This window comes from Bombus vosnesenskii, unplaced genomic scaffold (assembly GCF_011952255.1).
Source record: "Bombus vosnesenskii isolate JDL3184/JDL3185 unplaced genomic scaffold, Bvos_JDL3184-5_v1.1 scf7180000016261, whole genome shotgun sequence".
Lineage (NCBI taxonomy): Eukaryota > Metazoa > Arthropoda > Insecta > Hymenoptera > Apidae > Bombus > Bombus vosnesenskii.
Window position 1 is genome coordinate 3,613,435 of NW_022884330.1, and position 20,899 is coordinate 3,634,333.

Consider the following 20,899-nt stretch of genomic DNA (forward strand, 5'->3'; position numbering starts at 1 on the left):
CTCGTACAATTCGACAAAAAGAATTATTCGCTAGTTAAAGGATTGATTGAGTACAATTTGACTATTATTATTTTACCCAGTTGTTAACGGAATATGCAGTTTTTAACACTTATCGCTGTAGCATCAACGAAACAGCGGTTAGGTTTGCCATCTGTTTGCTGACACTATCGGTCCTCGATGACTCCGAACGTGTAATCCTTCATTGTCGAAAATGGTCAGAAGAAAGGCTAAACATGAAAAGGCTGCAAGATACACCGTGAGAAGTTAACTAACCTGCAACTTCGCAATCTGCGTGCTCTTGGAAAGTCTTGCAAACTTTGCGCGAATTGTTAGGAAGATTCGCAAGAAGACAGAAAGTGAGATGGAAAGATCTTGCTTTAAGGCACCAAACATCATTCCCTAGTGATAATATTACTCTTGGATAAAGTTATCTAACCAGTCGAAATGTTATCGTTAATTTCCTAAATATTTTATGGCTTGCAATTTATTCAGCGCGCGTATACATATATCAAGCGTTTGAGTAGACTATTTATGAGCCTGATGAGAATAGTTATAGATCATGCGTAGTATAGAAACTGGACTTGTGCCAGGATACATCCCCTCTCCGAAGTGATTTGTCGTATCTCAAATAATATCATATTAAAACAAATATCTCCTTATTTTTCTACGTAATATGTCTGTTATTTATAAAAAATATTTTAAATACAATTTCTAATCCGATTCGGTTTTGCGATACAGATCCGTTGTATGCGATGTATATTATAACAGGTATCTTATGTCCGACGCATGTCTTTTGTTACAACTACATAGATGCTGGTGCTAGTACGGTCTGTATTGTTCGTGCTACAGAACTATAAACTCGAAAAAGATTTTATTCAAACAGCAAAATACTTGCTGAAGTAAGGAATCGAGTTTATTACGAGTGTAGATTGTAAAATTTCTTTAATTCTTTAATTTATCAACTACGTTCGTAAGGAGATACATTCGTAATCTGTGTCTGACATGTCTCGGATAATACTACTGCGCGTTGCTCGCTTCTTACGTGGCGTTCACGATATTCGTGTCGTAGACCTGTGAACTCGAAAAAAGATTTGCTCGTATGAAGAGACATGCATTGGAGTATGAAAACAATATCGAAGATACACCAACGTTCGCTACACGCATCGATAGAAATATTCAAGTTTTGAGAGAATCTTTTCTTAAAGTATCGCGGAATAAAGAAAGTTGATTCGGTACGAAAATATAAATAAATTTGTTACGCAAAATAGCAACGTTAAACGAAAAAATTCCCTGTCACTTTTAACGCAAGAATTCCGTTCGCATTCGAAACTCGAAAACTGCATTTAATTTCTGCAACGTATAATCTTTATAATTCAACCACGCGCTCCAGCGCATGCAAAATTCAACAGATTTAAAAGTAATGAAATTTTATCCAGCCGAAATTCCTTCCCATTTTTCTCTCTTTTTCTTTTCATTCTTGTACAAGTAAAAATGTAAAAGAGGCGAAACGGTGCATGAAGAAAATCGCGTTTAGCTCGACTAAAGCCAACCGTCGAGCATTTTTTCTAGAAAGAATAACGCGCTTCTATCACGAAGATTACATCGGTGCATCTGTCGTGTGTACACTGCTCGCTCCTGTTCGGTCGGAAGGCCGTTCAATCGAACACCGTACGTCTGTCAAAGGAATCGACAAATCCTCGAGCCACCGGGAAACCAGATAATCGTAAAGTAAACGAAATATATGGTTATTTGTATTCGACAAACGTTTCGCGATTTCGATGGTGAGTGGAAAACGGCGAGATAGTTTTGCCCCCGTAGAATTTCCACAAAGATCTCTGCACGGTCAGAAGAAAATTGTCGACGAAGTTTGCTTTCGACTCTCGGGTTCTCGTGATTTAGATTCTTCGTGTCAAAGATAGTCGCAGCACTTCGCAATTGGCTAGATCAATTCTATTACTTGTCGAATTGAGGGATTGCCACCGCTTCGGGGTTGCCAAAGTATGTAACACTTGCAGAAATTGAAGTACGAACCCGGATGCTGGCCCCGAATTTCACGCGCTACCTGCTTCTAAACTCCGCCAGGAACTTACGCGATCCAACGTTTACAGGAAATTCTTTCGTTCTGGAAAACAATTTGTGAAAAATATCGCTGATGTCGAATACCCAGCATATCGGATCGCTTACAGTTCAACGACCTAAAGATTTTCATCATTTTCATAATTTCTATTTGATTAAGAAACTGTGCGATCGAAACTCGTAAATCATAATTTTCAATGTATACGGCAACGGAACACAGAAGATAAGAACGTGATGAAAATTGGAACGAAGATCCTAAGAGAACTGAATGCGTGATCGATCGTGCTACGATGGTGTGACGAACGCGCAACGCATACCATATGGCAGAACTCTGATCAGAAATCCGAATTACCGGAAGTGCGTTCCGTGATGCAACCAATATCTTGGTGAAAACTGGCATCGAACAGGAGCATTGTGGATGTTGTTTCAGTTGGAAGAGCCGATACCCGGTCTTGTAAACATAGACACGCCGGTGTAGATACGTGCATGTGCCGTGCGCATTAGGGTGATCGATGATACTCGACGTCGAGCGACTGGCCCGTTGGTCAAGTAGATGCATCAGCTGCAATTGCGCCGACGATTCGGATTTCAATGAACGTTCGAGTCAAAATCGTATAAAAATAGACGATGGTCAGAGCGCCGCTCGTTTGCGTTATTTTTTCCTTTTTTTTTCCCCCGTTCTTTTTTTTTTCTTTTTTTCTGTTGTCAACGTGCGTGGGTCGTTCGCTATGACGGATTAAACGGCACAAAAGCCGCGATTCGACGGGTTAGGCGTACGAATTGGCCGCGTTTTTTTCGCGAATGCGTATGAAATGCTTTCGTCAAAGGCCGTTTGAAATTTATAACTCTCGTAGTACGAAGCCCTAGTCGACCGCGCGTATAACGCCAATGACGTAATAGGATGCATCTGTTCTACATTGCGTTCATCTCGAGTTTACTTTACTTTGCGCTGGAAAATTTATAACAGTCAGGGAAAGTATCGAACGTCCCTATGCGTGTACGAACGAACGTTACGTGACGAACTTAGCCGGGATACGTTCCAGGCGGGCAAATCGTATAAATGCACGCTTTGTATACGCTTCTGCCGTTGAATTATGTTTATCGTTTAATTGTTGCATAGCACGATCCGCGGTCGCTTTACCGCGTACGTGATAACGTTTGCTTTATGCCATTAAGCGCAATCGCTTTCGTTCCGTTTCAGAAATGACGAGACTCGGTGAACGACCGTCGATAGAGAAAAAAGGAAGTTCGCCGCGGTCAACTTCGTTCATCGTTACTCGTCAAGTTTAGTTTAACGTCATTCCGTCCTGGATCGTGTCTCGTGCAATTTGTTCGACCGTTCGCGGAGAGACGCGTTCGCGATAGATCGCGCCAACGAGAGTCGTACATTCTCTTTACGATTAGATAATCGACGCCACGAATTGGTCGGTCCCCTATTTTGACTATGATAATAGAGGTGGTTGACTGATTATAACACTGGTAAAGTAACAGGTTATAATATATGTACTTCATTCCAATAACTTTGTACACATAAATAGTTACGCGTGGTGCGTGTAGACGTACCCTCAGAGACGTGTAAATAGTAAGTTAAAACTGATGGCTGATCAATGAACGAAAAACCAGTCGAGACATTGACAAGAGATGTTGACTGATTCAAGGATGAAAAACCAGTGAAGTTCGGTGACGATGCTGTCGCAGAGGAAAGCTATCGTTGGTTGCTGGTCGCCCCACCAACGGTCGTTTGCGGGTGGAAATGATCGTTGAACATGGGAAAAACCCAAGCTTCCCATTTTTTACCTGATTGAACAATAACCATAATGAACGACTCTCGACTTGAAGATCTTTTATAACAATGAAGAACATTGATAGTAAAATAAATACTTAATTTATGACAGTTCCTTACGATTATTGCGGTTTGACTAATTATATTTGTACAGCTGATCGAGGAATAAATTCTGGTTTATGCAAAGAGCGACCGCGCGTAACGCAATTGAATAGAACGATTCAAATTTGAATACATACTTCCAACTTCAGAAGTGAATTGACTCAGCGTTTCTCTCTACGATGCTTTCTACCTTCTACATGCCGTATTTTGTTGCAAATTATACCAATTTAATCGAACCAGTCCGTATTATCATTTTTCCGATTCCAACGAGCTAATTTCAACAACGTTAATTTGTTTCGTTCAAAAGTATTATATTATCTCATCTCTCGCGCATTCACTGCACTTCCGTAATTATCAATTCAGTTTCTTGATTACGATGCGTTTTGTGATTATCACCGTATGATTATGGAACATTCTCGTGTTACACCTTCCCTTGTGGCTCGCGTCTGTCAATTTCTTGGACAAATGCGTAGATATACGATACGTTGCCGACCCTAATATCAGTGACATTGTCCGTCAGGACGACTCGTACGGCGTGAATCTGGCACGTAAATATTGCCGGGCCACGACAAATGGATATGTAGGCCACGCGCCTGTCATCAGTCATGGCAGGACCGCGTCATTAATACAACGGAATGCGCGCACTGGACACGCCGGGTAATTAATATTAACGGCACGAGCATCGGTGTAATTACAATTAAATAACGTCTCCCTAATTAACAGTATTGTAGCGTGGTGTGTGACTCCACGTAACTCTTCGTGATTCACTCTATCACGGAGGATAGTTTGATTCACCGATGTGTCGCTACATTTTGAAATTCTTTAATGAGGAAACATACGTATACAAAATCGTATAAATATGAGTTTGTGCTTTTCAAAATACCGAATGCTTATCATTTTTTTGTACAAGATTTTCAAAGAGGAAAAGATACGATAAAGGTAGTTTTATGGGCTATGTTCGATATTTCAAATGTCAAATATTAGGTCGTCCGAAAAGTTTCTTTCGTTTTATAAGGAAATAATAGATGCAAAACATTTTCCGTTTTATATTATTTTATCGAATTACGTATGACTCATTTTGTTCTATCAAAATAAAGATCACAACGTTCGACAGATTAGGTTTCATGTTTGCATAAAGATGCATCGTTGTAAAAGAAAGACACTTTTCGGACAACCTAATACGATCGTGTTACATTTGCGCGTCTGTCGAGATTTGGAGTAGCACGAAGAGTATAACTCTCTGATGAAGACTGTTTTTAAAACTACCTGAAGAAGCTTTGCCTTCTTATATACCAGCTCTTCATCCTGGGGTTTTCCTTCTCACCATGGTTTTTATGGGGTACCCTCGTGGGCGTGTATCCCTTGGTGTTTCTAACTGATACCAGACGTTTACTTTAGGGCGGACTCATTGACGGCCACTACAAATTTCGAACGATCGATGACGATAAAAGTTTCGAATGGCACGACAGGGGAATGAAATCGCCCGAAAAAATTGTACGAAGTTGGGAAAGCCAATTGGGAAAATGCAAGAGTTCCTGGTGCCAGTAATGCGCTGTCTGTAAACACTTGGCCATAGAATGCGTAAAAGAGAGTGAAATTTTCCCTTTAGCCGGCAACAGCTCCTCCGATCGTTATCGTTCCTACGATTGTCCCTTTGTTCCATTATGTGTTAATGAAACTTAATGTTTGTAGCTTAAAAATATGGCAAATATGTGACACGAGCGTAACGTGTTTTACAAAATTCAATACTAAATCTGTTGATAACATTCTTGAATACTCGATGTTCATGTTAAATGTAAGCAGGTCGAGATCTTTTCCCGTTGCAGTAAGCAAACCTATGCAAAATGCGAATTAATGCAAAACGCACACCAACGTAAATGTATATACCGCGCGATAAATGCCACGGATAATTTTCAAATGAAAAAAAGTCCATGAAATCTAGGACATCGGTTCATCGGTTAAAACTGTCGTCGTTCGTCCTCGGACTTAAATTACCTTTTCAAAACGATCATTAGTTCAAGCGTAATTTATCTTTGCGCCTTTGTACTTCCTAAAGAGTCCCGAAAGTCTCGACCCATATTCGTTCGCGTACCGAGCGTTTCAAAGATGCAATGGTTCCATGTGACAAGGTAAAAACTCCGAAAATTGTGTCGTATATTACAAAGATAGAAATATGTAGATATGGGAATGTTCCATCAGTGTGTATCTTAAATAGAGAATAGAAGCATAAATGTAGTCTTGACAATGGTCATTTGATGTGAGACACGTTCGAAATAAAAGATAGTCATTAGTCGCAGAAAAGAAAAAATATAAAAAGGAAAAAAGATATTCCGTCCGATGATACGATCATGCAAAAATAAACATGTTTATTAGGCTATATTGTTTCCATTTACTTCAACGAATGGCCATTTAGGTTGAAAGAGGAACGCGTTGGTAATGTACTAAGAACTAAAATAACGGGATTAAATTTACACGAACATTGACCAAATTTCACGAGTATATTTAGCGATCATTCGAAACCCACAGAGTTAAATGGTGAAATTCGAGAGAAGAAAATTCCAGGTAACGCGATAAAAAGAGGAATCGCTCGTTCTTTGTTTTATTTTAATCCACAATGCCATCTAATTATTCTTAATCCACAAGATATAGTTACACACGATAGAATGAAAATTATCTATGAATAACGACATACGAACGCACAAAATCGGTTAAGCGTTTAAAACAATGTTATCCACTTGGGCCGATAAGCCGATTCCAATTGCTCGATATTAACGTCGTAATCTACCTTTATTACTCATCCTGGTGAATCGGGAAACGTTAGCACCGCTGACCACTTCCTTCTCCCTTATTAATACGTTATCCGTTCTCTCTTCTGGAAATTATTTCAACGTTGAGAACATTTCTCGCGAAGGATAATGTATCGTAGCCATGATGAAAGTTTATTGCGATAATAACGCATATCACAAGCAGGTGGTTGAAATAGCGCATCGATAATTGGTAAGACAAGAAAGAAGAAACGTCGCTCGTGATTGAATATACCGTGGCGCATCCTTGTTTAAGCATTTCCCCTTAAAGTAAACGAAGGCATCGTTAAAAGGGTTGGTTGGAGGGAGATCGAAGCCGCAATCCGTTCGTCTTAGAAAACACCATTATCGCGAGAAACGGGAATAGTTGAGATATCTATTGTGAAGATAACGATGTCGGTCCCGAATGACGAGTGCTATTGAATCAGATCTCCGATAAAGCTTCTAATATAGTCGCGGGGGAGGTTTATTATCGCTTTTCGTGCCATTCGAACGTATCTATCAATCCATGTGTGACGCGTCGGTACAGCTTGCATAAACGAGTCAAACTCGATATATTTTCTTCCATAGAATGATTTCACATGTCGTTCAGTTAGAATCGTAATCGAACTCATTTACTCTTTTCAGTCGACTCGCTTATTGTCTCAATATATGAAACGTTTTTAAAGCAGCAAGCTTGAATTATTATTAAACTGATGCTTTTTGATGTAACGTACTATCCCGAAGAAATTCCTTTTTAAATTCTTGCTTTTCACATTTTTTTCCAAATTAATTGTAATTTTCAGATTAAGTGTTTTTTTTATTTGATCTTACACGACATTACAATCGTACAACGACATTGTATAACGTTAGAAACGTTGGTCTAATTTCAACGATCTCAGTGAACATTCTTTTCTTCCAAGCATCTTCACTTTGTCTTTCTCCACGGTGTATGTAAAAATTATTCGCATAAGGAGAAGATTATTGATTTATTCGCCTACGAGGTAAAGCAAGATAACCCGCTCTCCTCATGACCGTAAGCGACTCTTTCTACTTTTTCATCGATTTGCCGAAGAAATTACTCTTACACGCTATCTCAGGATAGTTCGTTCTCGCCGTTCTCCGAAGTGGGAGAATTATGCGTTTGCATTCTATGAAAGGCCAACTACCAGTTTCTGGAGCTCCTTTCGGCTCTTGTCATTTGTCTTCCTCCGAGATAGAACCAAAGTTTCAAAGAGCTCTCCAAGTTGCGTCCCAGGCGGTTACCAGAGAACGCCTCCCTAAATTTTCTCGTTGTAGAAATTAATGGTGAAGCTAGTTTGTAAAATCTTCGTTAACCGTCTCTCCCGCCCTCCCTTCGCGCGAAGTCTGTTAGAATCTATGTTTCGATAGTTTCGCCGCGAGCAACTAGAACCGATCTGAACAGGAATGTACGCCTTAAGAACAATGAGAATCTACTGGTTACTTGAGTAGTTGCACGAAACTTTGAAAAATATAGCTATATACTTAAGAATTTAGAGGACAGGAAAATGGAGGAATTTTCGTAAGGCTTTAATAATAAGAAATTATTTGTGTAGCAAGTTTGAACGTTTCTTTTAGTCGCGTCAGAGGTTTACATGTATCCACCACATGCAAGAAGGAGATGGGATTTTTAGCGAGTATTACCGTCAACACCATAAGTAACAAAGTCCCACATAACCAGGAGGTACGGTCACTGCCGGGTATGCGTAAACTGCACTTTTCCTTCCTGGCAAAAACAAAGAAAAAGAAAATTTAATCGTTTCGGATCGATTTGTACAGATATCGTAGATGATTGAATAAGCCTGAGAGTTTGAGATTGTTGCAGAGTGAAGAGGGTGCAAGAATTATAGGTATGAAGATCAGATCGCTGAGCTTTGATAATTAAATGTTGAAAGTTAGAAATTGGCAGGTAAAAATTGGAGATTGCAAATTACGAATTGGAAGATGAAGATTATAACGGAAATATTTTTACAACTAATTTTATTCGCGTCTTGACTTTTACAAATGCGAATGCTATTGTTATCCAAACCAACCAGACTGAGTTCGGTATATGCAACTGCACATGACATTTGTATGTTTGCTAGCTAAATCAAAGGTTGCAAAGACCCTTTGTAATTAAATGCTATTTCAAAGACTGTTGTAGCTGTTCTCTATTTACGCAATACTCAATTAATTTCTCTGCTTCTGTAATTTAATTACCTAACTGCAGGTATCTCTCGATAAATCCCGATGTGAATTCATTTCTTCTTAGCAGTTCTCCCTTCCGCGTCAAGTAGTGGAATATTGAAACTGATACGATATTCATTTTTTAATTGATAGATAGCGAAACACCTGAGTTTTCTACATTTTCTACGCGTTTAGATATACAGAGTGTAGAAAAATGTTGGAGAAAAGCTTTGGGGACATGTAGCATTTATCGAAATAAATAAAAAATAAGTCTTGGGAAACGTGGATCCAAAAGCCACTAGTTTCGGAGTTATGAGATGTTTAGCGTAAAAAGGTACATTGTATAGTAAACTAGTTGCTTTGTTAGATTAGATAGTTGATACAACGAATCGAAAAACACTGCCATGACACAAGACAAATGCCGGGGATCGACGTGTGCGTGCTTCTATGAGAAAACGTGTCGAAGTGTGTGTTGAAATGAACGGGATACATATTGAACATATATTGTAAAGGTCTTACTGACAAAAAAGTCTTATAACTCGGAAATTAATGGCTTTTGGATCCATGTTTATTAAGATGTTTTGCTTGCTTTGATGAGTATTATATGCGCCTAAAGCTTTTCCCCTACTTTTTTTCATACCCTGTCTATGTATGTACATTGGTCTAGCGTATAATATCGTTTCAATCTGCCAAGTTTTGAATAAATTCTGATAGGTCTCATAGTGTTTCGGAAATGTTTCTGTTTGCATGTTACGTAGTAGATTATACAGATACTTTACATTGTTTCATCTCCCTTCATAGTTCCAATTTCTACTACATAATCGCAAGGTATATACAACTATGAACTTGATGGCGAGTACGATTAATCAATGTAGGAAACGAGGCAAGCTGCGCTGAACTATTGTACTTTGTGCCACGCATGTGGCTCGTTAAGAAACCGTTAGCATAATAGGGTGTAGCGTATGAAAGCAAATATAGTAGCACGTTTTAACAACACGTGATGCGGAAAATTGCGTTCAAATAATTCAAATAATATCTTCATAATTTATTCTTCATTCACGGATTCCACCGATAATAAAGACCATAGGTGGCAAAATTTCGCATTGAAAAATTTGTTCCAATGTGTGGCAATTTTTGATTTATTCTTTTTTTTCTTTTTCTTCATTTATTTCATGGAAAGGAAATGAATATAAAAATGTAAATACTTTTTAATATACGTTTTTCTTTAAATTTATAACGCTATAATTAAAACATTGTAGCAAAGTACGAACGTATGAAAGTCGCAAATTGTGAAACAAATTGGCTTTTTGCGAATTGAAATTCCTTTCTGCGGAAACAAGAAAGACGTTTTAGAATACGAAATGACGACACATTAGACATTTAAATGGCGCGACGCGGGTTATTGAATCGGTACGGAAACACCTGGATCCATAGGTTCAGGTGGCTGTTAGAATCTCTGCCAGTAGAATTTCTTTGTTTTACGGAATTGCTACGACATTAGAGGACTCTCAAAGGGATTCAATCTAAGTATCGTAGCAGAAGAAAATAGAAATTAATATATCTTACACTTTTTATGTAAAATGAATTAGTTGTTTCTTCCTAACAAAAGTTCATTCTATCATTAGTTAATATCGGTTTCGTTGCTATCTCAACGTATATTCTGGGTTCGCCGAAAGGAGTTAATGGTCGCTGTAGTATGGAGAGTATGCAAAATATGTTTGGCAATATCAGTATCTTTGTGCAAATCGTAACTCGATTATTTGGAAGGAATGTCGCTTGTTTAACTAATTTGAGAAGTGTACAAATGCTAGGTATCTTCGCTTAAGATAGATAGACGTGGAACTATGCCACAATTACGCATTAAACGTACTGGGATTTATGCCTGTGTAATAGAGATTCCTCCAGATTCCACAGCTTCTACTACACACAGTTGGTATAAGCACAGCGACAGATTGGGGAGAAGTGTTACAACATTTGATTAACCAAAGGTACTATGTTGTATTACAATTAGATAATTTTTTTTAGTATTTCTTAGTTTGAGTCATTTAAATTATACCATGTATCAATATAAATAGCACTTAACTAAATCTAACTAAAGTTGCAACTGTATGTGCAAATTTCAAAATGATTCCAATCTCTGAGAACAACTACTTTCGTAGCATATAGCTCAACTTACAATTTCCCGAGAGGGCCATTAACAGCCACTCGAACTAGTTACAGTGATCAAAGTTTAATTGCGCCTTCATTGAGTAGTTATACCTGCTGACTAAAGCTCTGACGACATGTACCATTTCACTAACATATAAATGTCACACACGTCAATTTTCTCTGGAGAAAAGATAGAAATATTCTTGAATAAAAAAACTGCAGTGGAATTTCGACAATTTATTGGTCCTGTACATTAAATTATATAGATCGTCTTAACAATACAGAGCGGGACAAGCGTATTCGGATAAATAGTTTTCCGCAGATATTCTATTTTAACAAATGTTAAAAAAGAAAATAATAGATAATACATTAATAGTTAATCATTAGAAAAGTATACAAAATTTATAAAAACGAATACAAATATTGAAATAAGAAACGAAATGAGGAAACTATTTTTTCGAATACATTTGATTCGACACTGTACGATGAGAACAAACTTATAACTAAGAAGATTCATATTCTTTATCTATCAATTTTTATAATGATTCTAAATAACGCAATATTTCTATATACAGTAAAAATCCATTTATCTGACTGAAAAGTTAATGCCCAACTAACTGATCCTTCGCCTGTTGAATTCATTTATTAGGTACTGGGCATAATTAGCGAAATCCTATTATACAAACTATTTGTCTCGACGAGTTCAAATAAATAGAGTTTTATTGTAGTTCGAAATACAATGAAACGATTTACTTCAATAAAATCATAAGTGTTATGCCTATTATTTTCATTCTAAAATGGTTGTGCAACCATTTTTTATAATCTGAGAAATGTTTTACTCATATATGATATAAATTGTCATAAACACTGGTGTAAAAATTATATCTCAATCTTATACCTATGCTAAATCTGTAGTTTACAATGATGTAACTAACAATACAATCAATTTCAATCTACTGGACGTTCCCAATTTTATCTTCTTATATCTGATATACATATTAGACACTTTATATGTAAATGAACACATTTGAACAAAGATGAAATCAACAATGTAAATATAGGATTTCTGAGTACATAGTACTCAAAGTATTGTGCACAGTGTCACATAAGAAATTTAGTAGCTGTTATATACGTAACGTACGCTTTTCAGTAATAATAGGTTCGTTCTTTTAGGAAACTTCTTTTAGAACAAACAGAAAATGTAAAAATATATGATAACATGTATCATATTTCTCCAAAATACGTGGAGCTGATACGTAACTCTGGTGAATATGTAATTTTCTTTTATTTACTTGACTCGTTTTTGTTGTCTTTGGCGATATATGTCATTTGCGGGTGGCGGTGGTAAGTCTTCTTCTTCGCTGTCATCACCTAAGCGCGTTCTTCTACGTTTAGATCCAATACTAACCCCATCGTTACTTTCGTCGACTATCCAATGTACGGATTTCGCTAGGTCAAACAATTTTGTATCACATCCGTTATCCGCTACCGGCAATGGGGCTATGTAAAAAAAAACCTTCTTTTAGAACACAAATTCCATACATTGTTGTTATATTTTGATGAGTTAATTAAAAATGAAAATGACTCATTTGATAGTATTTGTAACCTTACCATGGTCAGGTAACTGAATTCGATTGAAAACATCCATGAGTAAATCAACAGCCACAAATGGTCCTCTGAAGCATCCAGGTGGAGGAAGCATGGTACAAAGTTGTGCTGCAGCTGGTGGCAATGGAAAAGATCCACCTATAAAAATTTTTTATCATGCATTATAGACAACTAAATTTAGATATAGTATGTTTTAATAAAGGAATTTACCTGGTACTGGATGCTCTCCAGGTAATGGATTTACTTTTGGTTTATAAGGTATCATTTGTGATATATCAGGTCTTGGCAATGATGCTATAGCTTCCTCTGGATCTGGTATTCGTGGTAATGCGCCAACTGTACTTCTTCCAACGCTGGATACTTCCATATATCCAATGGACCGTAACTCCATAGGAGTACATGGATATAGATCCAAGAATTTATATCTATCTACTAATTGTGCTGTTTCCTTACCTTCGAATTCTTTGATCTACAAAAAAAAAAAAAAAAAAAAAAATTAAAAATTGTATAAATTACAAAAAGATATCAAATAAAGGTTATGCAGATCAATAATACCTTTTCTAATACAGCACTACGTCGTTTTTCAACTTTTACAATACTTGCTAGATCTCCAATATTAGATTCAAATTCTAAAAATCGGTTCCATATATCGCTGAAAATAATATTAAATACAAGATAAATATTAAGAGTAAAATAATTATAAAAATAATTCATACACGTTTATTAATATTGTAAGCAAACAGATTTATCACTTACACTGATTTTTCAGGTTCTAAACTACCAGATGATAAAACTCTTTCGAATAAAACTCTTGTATTATTGTCCTCTGAAATATTAAACGCAATTAGAATTGAGATATGTAAAATATATGTAAATTTATTTCTTAAAAAGTTAGCTCACCATTCAAATGTGACAAGTAGTCAATATAACAAAGTATATAGTCAGGATTGTCCCCAAATTTCTTTAAACCTAATTCGAATATCCGAAAAGCAATATTTTTATCCTTCGTGCAATAATATTCCATTAATGCAGCAGCAACATATACATGATGTTTACATCTTGGGTCTTCGCGAGCTCTTTTAAAAACCGTTCTAGCCGATTTTATACCTTCAGCGCGTCTTGCGAATTTCATGTATTGTACATACGCCTACGAAATGGCATTCAATTTAGTAATACTCAAATCATTGAATAAAATATTTAGTATTAACAAACAATAGATACTAACTAGTGTAGGGTCAATGTCAGGTATATCAAGGAACTTTTGATATATTTGATGAACTTTTTCATATTTTACTCTTCCTTCTTCAAAATCGGCATGCGCAAAGTATAATAACATATTTTTGGACAACAATGTACTTGTTGCTCTTTCAAACATTGTTGCTGCTTCATCGCTTAAATTTTTTGCGGCATTTACATCTCCTTTTTCTGTTAATATTTTTGAGCTAAGTTCTAAAAAATGTGCAGCTTGATGCCACACTGCAGGATGATGACCCAAACATAATAAACACTGTTCTATAGCAAACATTACTCTGCGAGCAACTAAAGAAGTATCTTCAGTTCTTAAAGGGTTACTACGTTCCCATGCAATATATTTCTTCCACAATTCAACCTAAAACAATAATATCATTTTGTTATGTTTAAACATTTATACCATAATATCTACAATTTATAATAATTGATATTTACAAAGTAGTTCAATAATTACCTGTTTAACTTCTTCTGGATGACCGGTTGGAGGTACACTAGGAGCACTTCTGTTCAATCCTCTTGTTACAGCTTCTAATTCTTTGGCAACTCGTCTTGCGTTCATATAATCTCTAGAACGTTCAATAGCCATTTTATCCGCAATTATTGGATTAATATTTTGTTCAAAAGCCATATAATCTTTCCATAATTGTTCCATATTTATCATAGGGTTAACTACACCTCGTTGATACACCTACAATTAACATCACCAATGTATGAAGCAAATCAATAAAATATATTAATATATAATCCAATAAGAACACATAGTTCGTTACCTTCCTCACTGCACTAATTTTTTGGTTCTCAGCATATGAACCAACAGCTTCCACACTTTTAAGGAATGTAACGTAATCATTCCATATACTATAGGAATGGATATCCATACCTATTTTATCCAGTGCAAAGTCATATGCTTGTGCCATTTTTTCCCTATGAATAAATTATGTAATAAATCTTGCTGCAATTATTTTATTAAAAACATACTTAAAGATATAAATACATACTTGTATGTTGCAAGACTGGCTTTAGTTTCTTTCACGTAAGAAAGATAAAGTTTCCACAACTCAATATTTAAGATTTTCATAAGGCACCTTTGGAAAAGCTGTCAGACAAAAGAAGTACTTTAGAGGAAATATAAGAAAATAGTGCGACATCAGTTAAAGCTCATTTAAGTGTGGTTACACAAAACATTACATATCTACCACCTTACTTACCCTTATAGGCAAGTCTTTTTTAAACACATATTTAAACATTATTGATAAAACCAATAAGAATCACATCAAAATATCAGGAAGTAAAAATTCAATAATTTATTAAGCAGGTCTTTAATACAATCACTACTACAATATTGTTTGTATGTAATGGGAGAAATAATAATGCACCAGTGCATCAATTGAGAATGGTTTATTGAATAAACATGTTTTCATTGGGAAATAATTAGGAAAAAATTTTTCAGATATGAGATTATAAAGGTAACACAAAATAAACCCCATTGAATAAAAAGTTTATTTATTTTTTGGCGGGGTTAATAATATAATTGACCTATGTGGGATCTAGAAATGAATGATCCCAAAACATCATAAAAAAATTTAGACAATTTGAAGCAACATAGGGTGACAAAACATAGCAAAATTATACCATGATTAAGTATAGGAATTATTTGCCTCTACTATATATTATAAACATACAATGAATTAATATTTCAATGTATTTGTCACCTTATGCTACCTCTATAGAAATTTCACAATATTTGAAGCCTCAAATACTGTGCTGGGGGAAGGAAAATGATGTAATTCCCAAAGCATACTTATGAAATAATATCTAGAAATATTAATTGTCTCAAAACTACACATAATACTGAGACAAATATGTGTGTCACCAATACTTTCCTTATTTGCAAAGAGGTAGATATACTTTACACAAATGTAATTCAATCGAATTAATGCTTAATATTTGTTCATAATATTTTTATTTCATACTGTTCTTAATAAGATTTCTACACTTCATGTAATATGACTATTATTTTATTTTAAGTAACATAATCCAAGCACACTAAAAAATGTATTGCAGGAAGGAATACAAGGCTGTTACATTCAGAAAGTTGCCTTCGTAAGTTGATTTATACTAGTAATGTGTATTTATTATTATTAAGCTTGTTACATTAAATATATTCAATGTATACATCATTCAACAAAGAAAACAACCTCCCAAATATACCAACAGATCAATTGTAATCAATGAGATATTTGTGTATGGTGAAATATTGTTTTTATTCACCTCATATAATATGAAAAGTGCTTAGAATCACATTGTATGATAATATTTGATCACAATGGGTTAATAATATCCTACCATTATTAAATGTAACCTTATTGCACTAAAAAATTAAAATAGAACTCTTTAAATATCAATGTTTAATTAGAAATTAATTATTTCATACAATGGTTATTTAATCTATAACCATTCTTGATTAATAAACAAACATGCATATCATGAATCTGTATTAAAAAAAAGTTCAACCAATACTTTTATTTTAAAATCAATAACGAAAACTATGTATCATCCCGAACAAACAAATTGAACATTATATATAACTAGAAGTTTGATAATATAGAAAGTGCTTTCATTAAATTTTGAAACTCAGACAATTAATATTAACATACCTTTTCCACCTTTTCAAAGTTGCGCATTTTCATCTGAAACAGTAAAAAAATTACAAACTAAACTTTCTGTTTCAACAATAATCGCATTACTCGATAAAGAATCATTTATATTGATAATTTTTAATAGATATAGTTCACTGAAACTGTAATAATGTTACCTCTTGTTCTATATAAATTTTCCAATATCTGCCCGCAGAAGGAAACACAGACACAAGTTTTTCAAAAACTGGCCTTACTTCTACGATAGGTCTGTTTTGCGCTTCTCTGATAAGGATGCTCCATGCTTCCAAATCATAAGAAGATTCATCTACAGTTTTTTGAGCACGTTGTAATTTTTCATTTCCCCAATCCTATAAATAAAGAAGGGCAAACAATTATATAAAATGTACAAGCTAAACGGATGTTGTAGAAAGTGAGGTTATAATTACTTCATGAACGCTATCGCAATAATACATAGTACTTACAAATTCTGTTTTATCGTCTGTCATTTTTAATTCTCCGAAACAATTCTAATTTCTTGATGCAAGAACTTCTACGTATCGAAATGAAAATTGTTGAATAAAAATACAACACAGCCAGCCCTAATTGCCTACAAGCTTAAGTAGGTAATGGCGTCCAGAAATCAGAATTTCGATGGCGTCCGATATATCGTTTTGAGAACACGTTCAATATATCGTTTTGAGAAATCGTTCGATATTCGACCTCCATCGATAGCAGCCATTTTAGTGCGTCTTTAATGTGCGTCGTTTCAAATCATGAGAATCTGCTAAAAGAAAATTCCTATTAATTTATACATTTTTAATCTAATAAGGTGGATTTTTATGTAAAAAATGCAAATATTATACACATAATGAGTAGAGATACTTATAGTTGAAGAAAAAAGGCCATTGCAATTCATCGATGAGCAACTTTGAACCAGTATGGAATGTTAAACAATTTCGTCTTGGTAAGAAAATTAATTATGTATTAATACCTCGTCATTTCTTTATTATATAAGGATTAAATATGCAAAAAAATTTAATTTTCTATAAGAACGTTTCTCTTATTTGTAAAATCTGTATTATAATTTATCACAATACATATATGACGATTATAACCATATACGTAGATATATCGAATGGTAGGCATATGTAACACATTCAATGTATAAGCAAGTTCGTACTAATTAAATCACATCGCCGATAATACAGATTCTAAGCTTTATCAAATTTTGTTGTCTAACAATGTAACAGATTTTTTCTCTTCCAATATCCCACTAAACGGATATGTGATTTTTGACGTAATCGAGGTACGTCTCTAATCAATGTGAACTTCCGTCTATATCATGTACAATAGTTTCGGTTTTCGAATAACAATTTCATTGGTACAATTTCATTGAATATATACATACATATATATATACATATATATATACATATATATATATATATATACATGTACATATATATTCATATATATATATATATATATATACACATATGATATCATTATGAATCATTGATTGTTAAATGATTATAGTCTAGTTCATCCCATTCATCATCTGTCAATTGTATACTGTTTCAAATTCGATTCGAACAATCGAAAGAAGACGTTTCGATTTTTGATCATAAGTAGCTATGAGAATTGAAAGTTACTACCGCTGAAGTATTAGTCACGATCGAGTCAAATCTACTGTGACGAGTTGGTCGATCAGCCCGGGGCGCGAATTTAGAATCGATCTCAGGTGAACACCTATCTTCTGGTACTGTTATGCCACAGGATCTTGAATAGATGCTCGGGAGATTCACATCGTTTCGTGTACGATATAATAGTCTGAATAATATGTCTGGAGGAAAACGATTGAGCATCCATCGTAGTGCATTTGATTCGACTCAATCGTGAGAATATTGTAAGATAAACGTTCCTTAATAGAGAGAGAGAGAGAGAGAGAGGGAGAGAGGGAGAGAGAAAGAGAGAGAGAGAGGGAGAGAGGAAGAGAGAAAGAGGGGAGAGAGGGGGAGAGAGGGGGGGGGGAGAAACAGACAGACAGACAGACAGAGGGGGAGAGAGAGAGAAAGAGAGAGAGAGACAGACAGACAGACATACAAACAGACAGAGAGAGAGAGAGAGATTTTAAGAATCTCGATAATACTATACTTCTCGATACTTCGGATATTCTATAAGGCAACGATAAACACGATTTTTCGGCGAGCTGGATCTCGTAAGGAGATTCATTATACACAGAGTTCCGAAGTCAGAACAGATCGATTAACGCGTCAATTTGCATTTAAGCGTAACTAACTTAATGCAGCCAGCAGATGCATACATGCAAACTAAGCTGTGCCTTACAAATGATGGCTCGAACGGAGGACCATTTGTTACTCGTGCACCGAACAAATTTCTATTTTGCATAATGATGCAGATAGTGCATGCTCTAGAGACCTTTCTAACACCGTTTCCAAAGTAACCATTTTTCTACAACACTTGTGATTTAAAGGAGTCCTCGATGAATATTATTTCTTCAAAGAATATCATTCGAGAATTTTGTTTAATTGTATTTATTTTTACAAAACAACAAAAAAAGAAAACAAACGCAGTGGACGCGGAGTAAAATGACGAAAAACATTGAACCCTAAATTAAGACAGTGGCCGACAGTACAACGAGGTGTCGATAATGAATCTCAGCGTTAATTAGAGCCCAAAGGTGAGACGATAGGTAGCTGGTCGTGGCATACCGATATCTTCTTCCCAGTCTTTCGCACACATTGCAAAGTAAAGCTTAACTGAAACGTCACGCCACTTGTTACTCGTTAGTGTGTACGATGCCATCTTTACTGCTGGCCACTCGGCCGGGTTACTCCTACGGCAGCCACATCGATACCAGCACGGCCGTGTAATTAACAATGTTCTCCGCCTTTGTTCGACCTTGTCGAGCTTCTTCGATAGATTTTTGTTGAAGATCGAACGCAGCAGCAGTATACCTGGCAACCGTATCTTTCGAAATAAGCAGTAACTTAGATCCAAATCAAAGATCAGGGTGAGAAATCCTCCAAATTCTAGGCGCTCGTTTACATACATTTATGTAGGCAAGGAAAGGTGTGATTTTTAGAGGAACTCCATAATTTTCCGACGAAATTAGACGGGATTAGAGAAGCTGTTTGCTAGAAGAATCCTGTATAGTTGTTAGATCGGATCAGATGGAGTTGGTTCGTCCAGCGGGACAAGGAGCCAAGGTCCAATCTCGAAGGTATCTTTCGAGCGTCGACAGAGAGTGCTTCCATTACGCTGGGCGGTGGTCCCTCGTTATATCCGGGACAGGCAAGTCCGTGGCTGCTCATCTGATAGTCCGAGGATTTATGGCGGCCCTGATGGTTCATTTAGCGCTGACATGACTGGACAGGGGCGGGTCGAGACGGTTTTACGTACGTTGTGTGCGTGCGCTAACGCGACAATACGGAAATATCTTGTTAAAAACAGGTTGAGTAACGCTATAGATTGGCCGATTTAAGTGCATACGCATCATCCGTCAAGTGCATCAATTGGGAAATAAGCCTAAACTGCGCCTCGAAAAACCTTTATTAAATAGTTGCTGTTCGTTAATCGTAGGGACAGGGAGTATCGACCAGAATTTGTCAACGCTTATATATCACGAATTATGACAAGAAATGGTGTACTTCTCGTGTTCTTCCTACAATAGAAGATACATAGTAAGGGTTCAAGAAAGGAAAGAGTATCATCGCGGTGAAGGATGGACAGCATTAAAATTAACAATTGACAAAACAACGATACCAAGGACTTGAGACCGTGATTATGCATAGCTAACTAAGATGGTAAATTCAAGGATATATTACGCGCCAAAGTCTAGAACAAAGTGCAGTTAATCTCGCCGCTTCAATGAGGATTATCGACGCAAAATCGAAATGTTACATTGAATTTATGTAAATTTCGCTTCTTTCGATCTTTCAATCCAACAGACTCCACGCTTCACCCATCGAAGCACCTTCTTCCATGTTATCGAGCCGATTCATCTGTTCTCTTGCAGCTGAACCTCCCAAGCAGTTTTGCAATTTTCGTTCGGACATACCATAAATATTACACATCGTTGATTTTCCATCTTTCCCGTAACTCCTCTGTGAGCCGCATCAATGTCGAAATTCTCGTTTGGACGGGTGCGCGTGTAAATTACCCGCGGCTAGTAGCAAAACCTCGAGGAGCGCATGTTCTCGATTCGATCCCTTCGACGGTGCTCGACTGTTACTTTCCAAGATTCATGCGCGATAAACGCGAAACTGGCGTAAACCGCACCTAATCCGTTAATAACGCCA

At 36.1% G+C, this 20,899-nt stretch overlaps 2 protein-coding genes across 2 annotated transcripts in view; one reads left to right on the top strand and one right to left on the bottom strand.

Annotated features, from left to right (window-relative positions):
* Window positions 1-489, top strand: part of LOC117241616 — a 62,581-nt gene extending 62,092 nt beyond the window's left edge. The window contains exon 4 of the mRNA XM_033507490.1: window positions 81-489. Within this exon, the coding sequence (XP_033363381.1) occupies window positions 81-260 (180 nt within the window). The 3' untranslated portion in view covers window positions 261-489. The remainder of the gene's footprint in view (window positions 1-80) is intronic.
* Window positions 490-11,301: 10,812 nt separating this feature from the next.
* On the bottom strand, window positions 11,302-17,224 carry LOC117241728 (protein suppressor of forked). The gene is made up of 13 exons (XM_033507760.1): window positions 17,060-17,224; window positions 16,754-16,945; window positions 16,596-16,628; window positions 14,937-15,034; window positions 14,709-14,862; window positions 14,393-14,626; window positions 13,913-14,296; window positions 13,588-13,834; window positions 13,444-13,513; window positions 13,243-13,339; window positions 12,898-13,156; window positions 12,691-12,825; window positions 11,302-12,579 (listed from the first exon to the last, which is right to left on the bottom strand). The coding sequence occupies exons 1-13, from the start codon at window positions 17,081-17,083 to the stop codon at window positions 12,368-12,370; spliced, it is 2,139 nt and encodes a 712-aa protein (XP_033363651.1). The 5' UTR covers window positions 17,084-17,224; the 3' UTR covers window positions 11,302-12,367.
* Window positions 17,225-20,899: the final 3,675 nt, after the last annotated feature.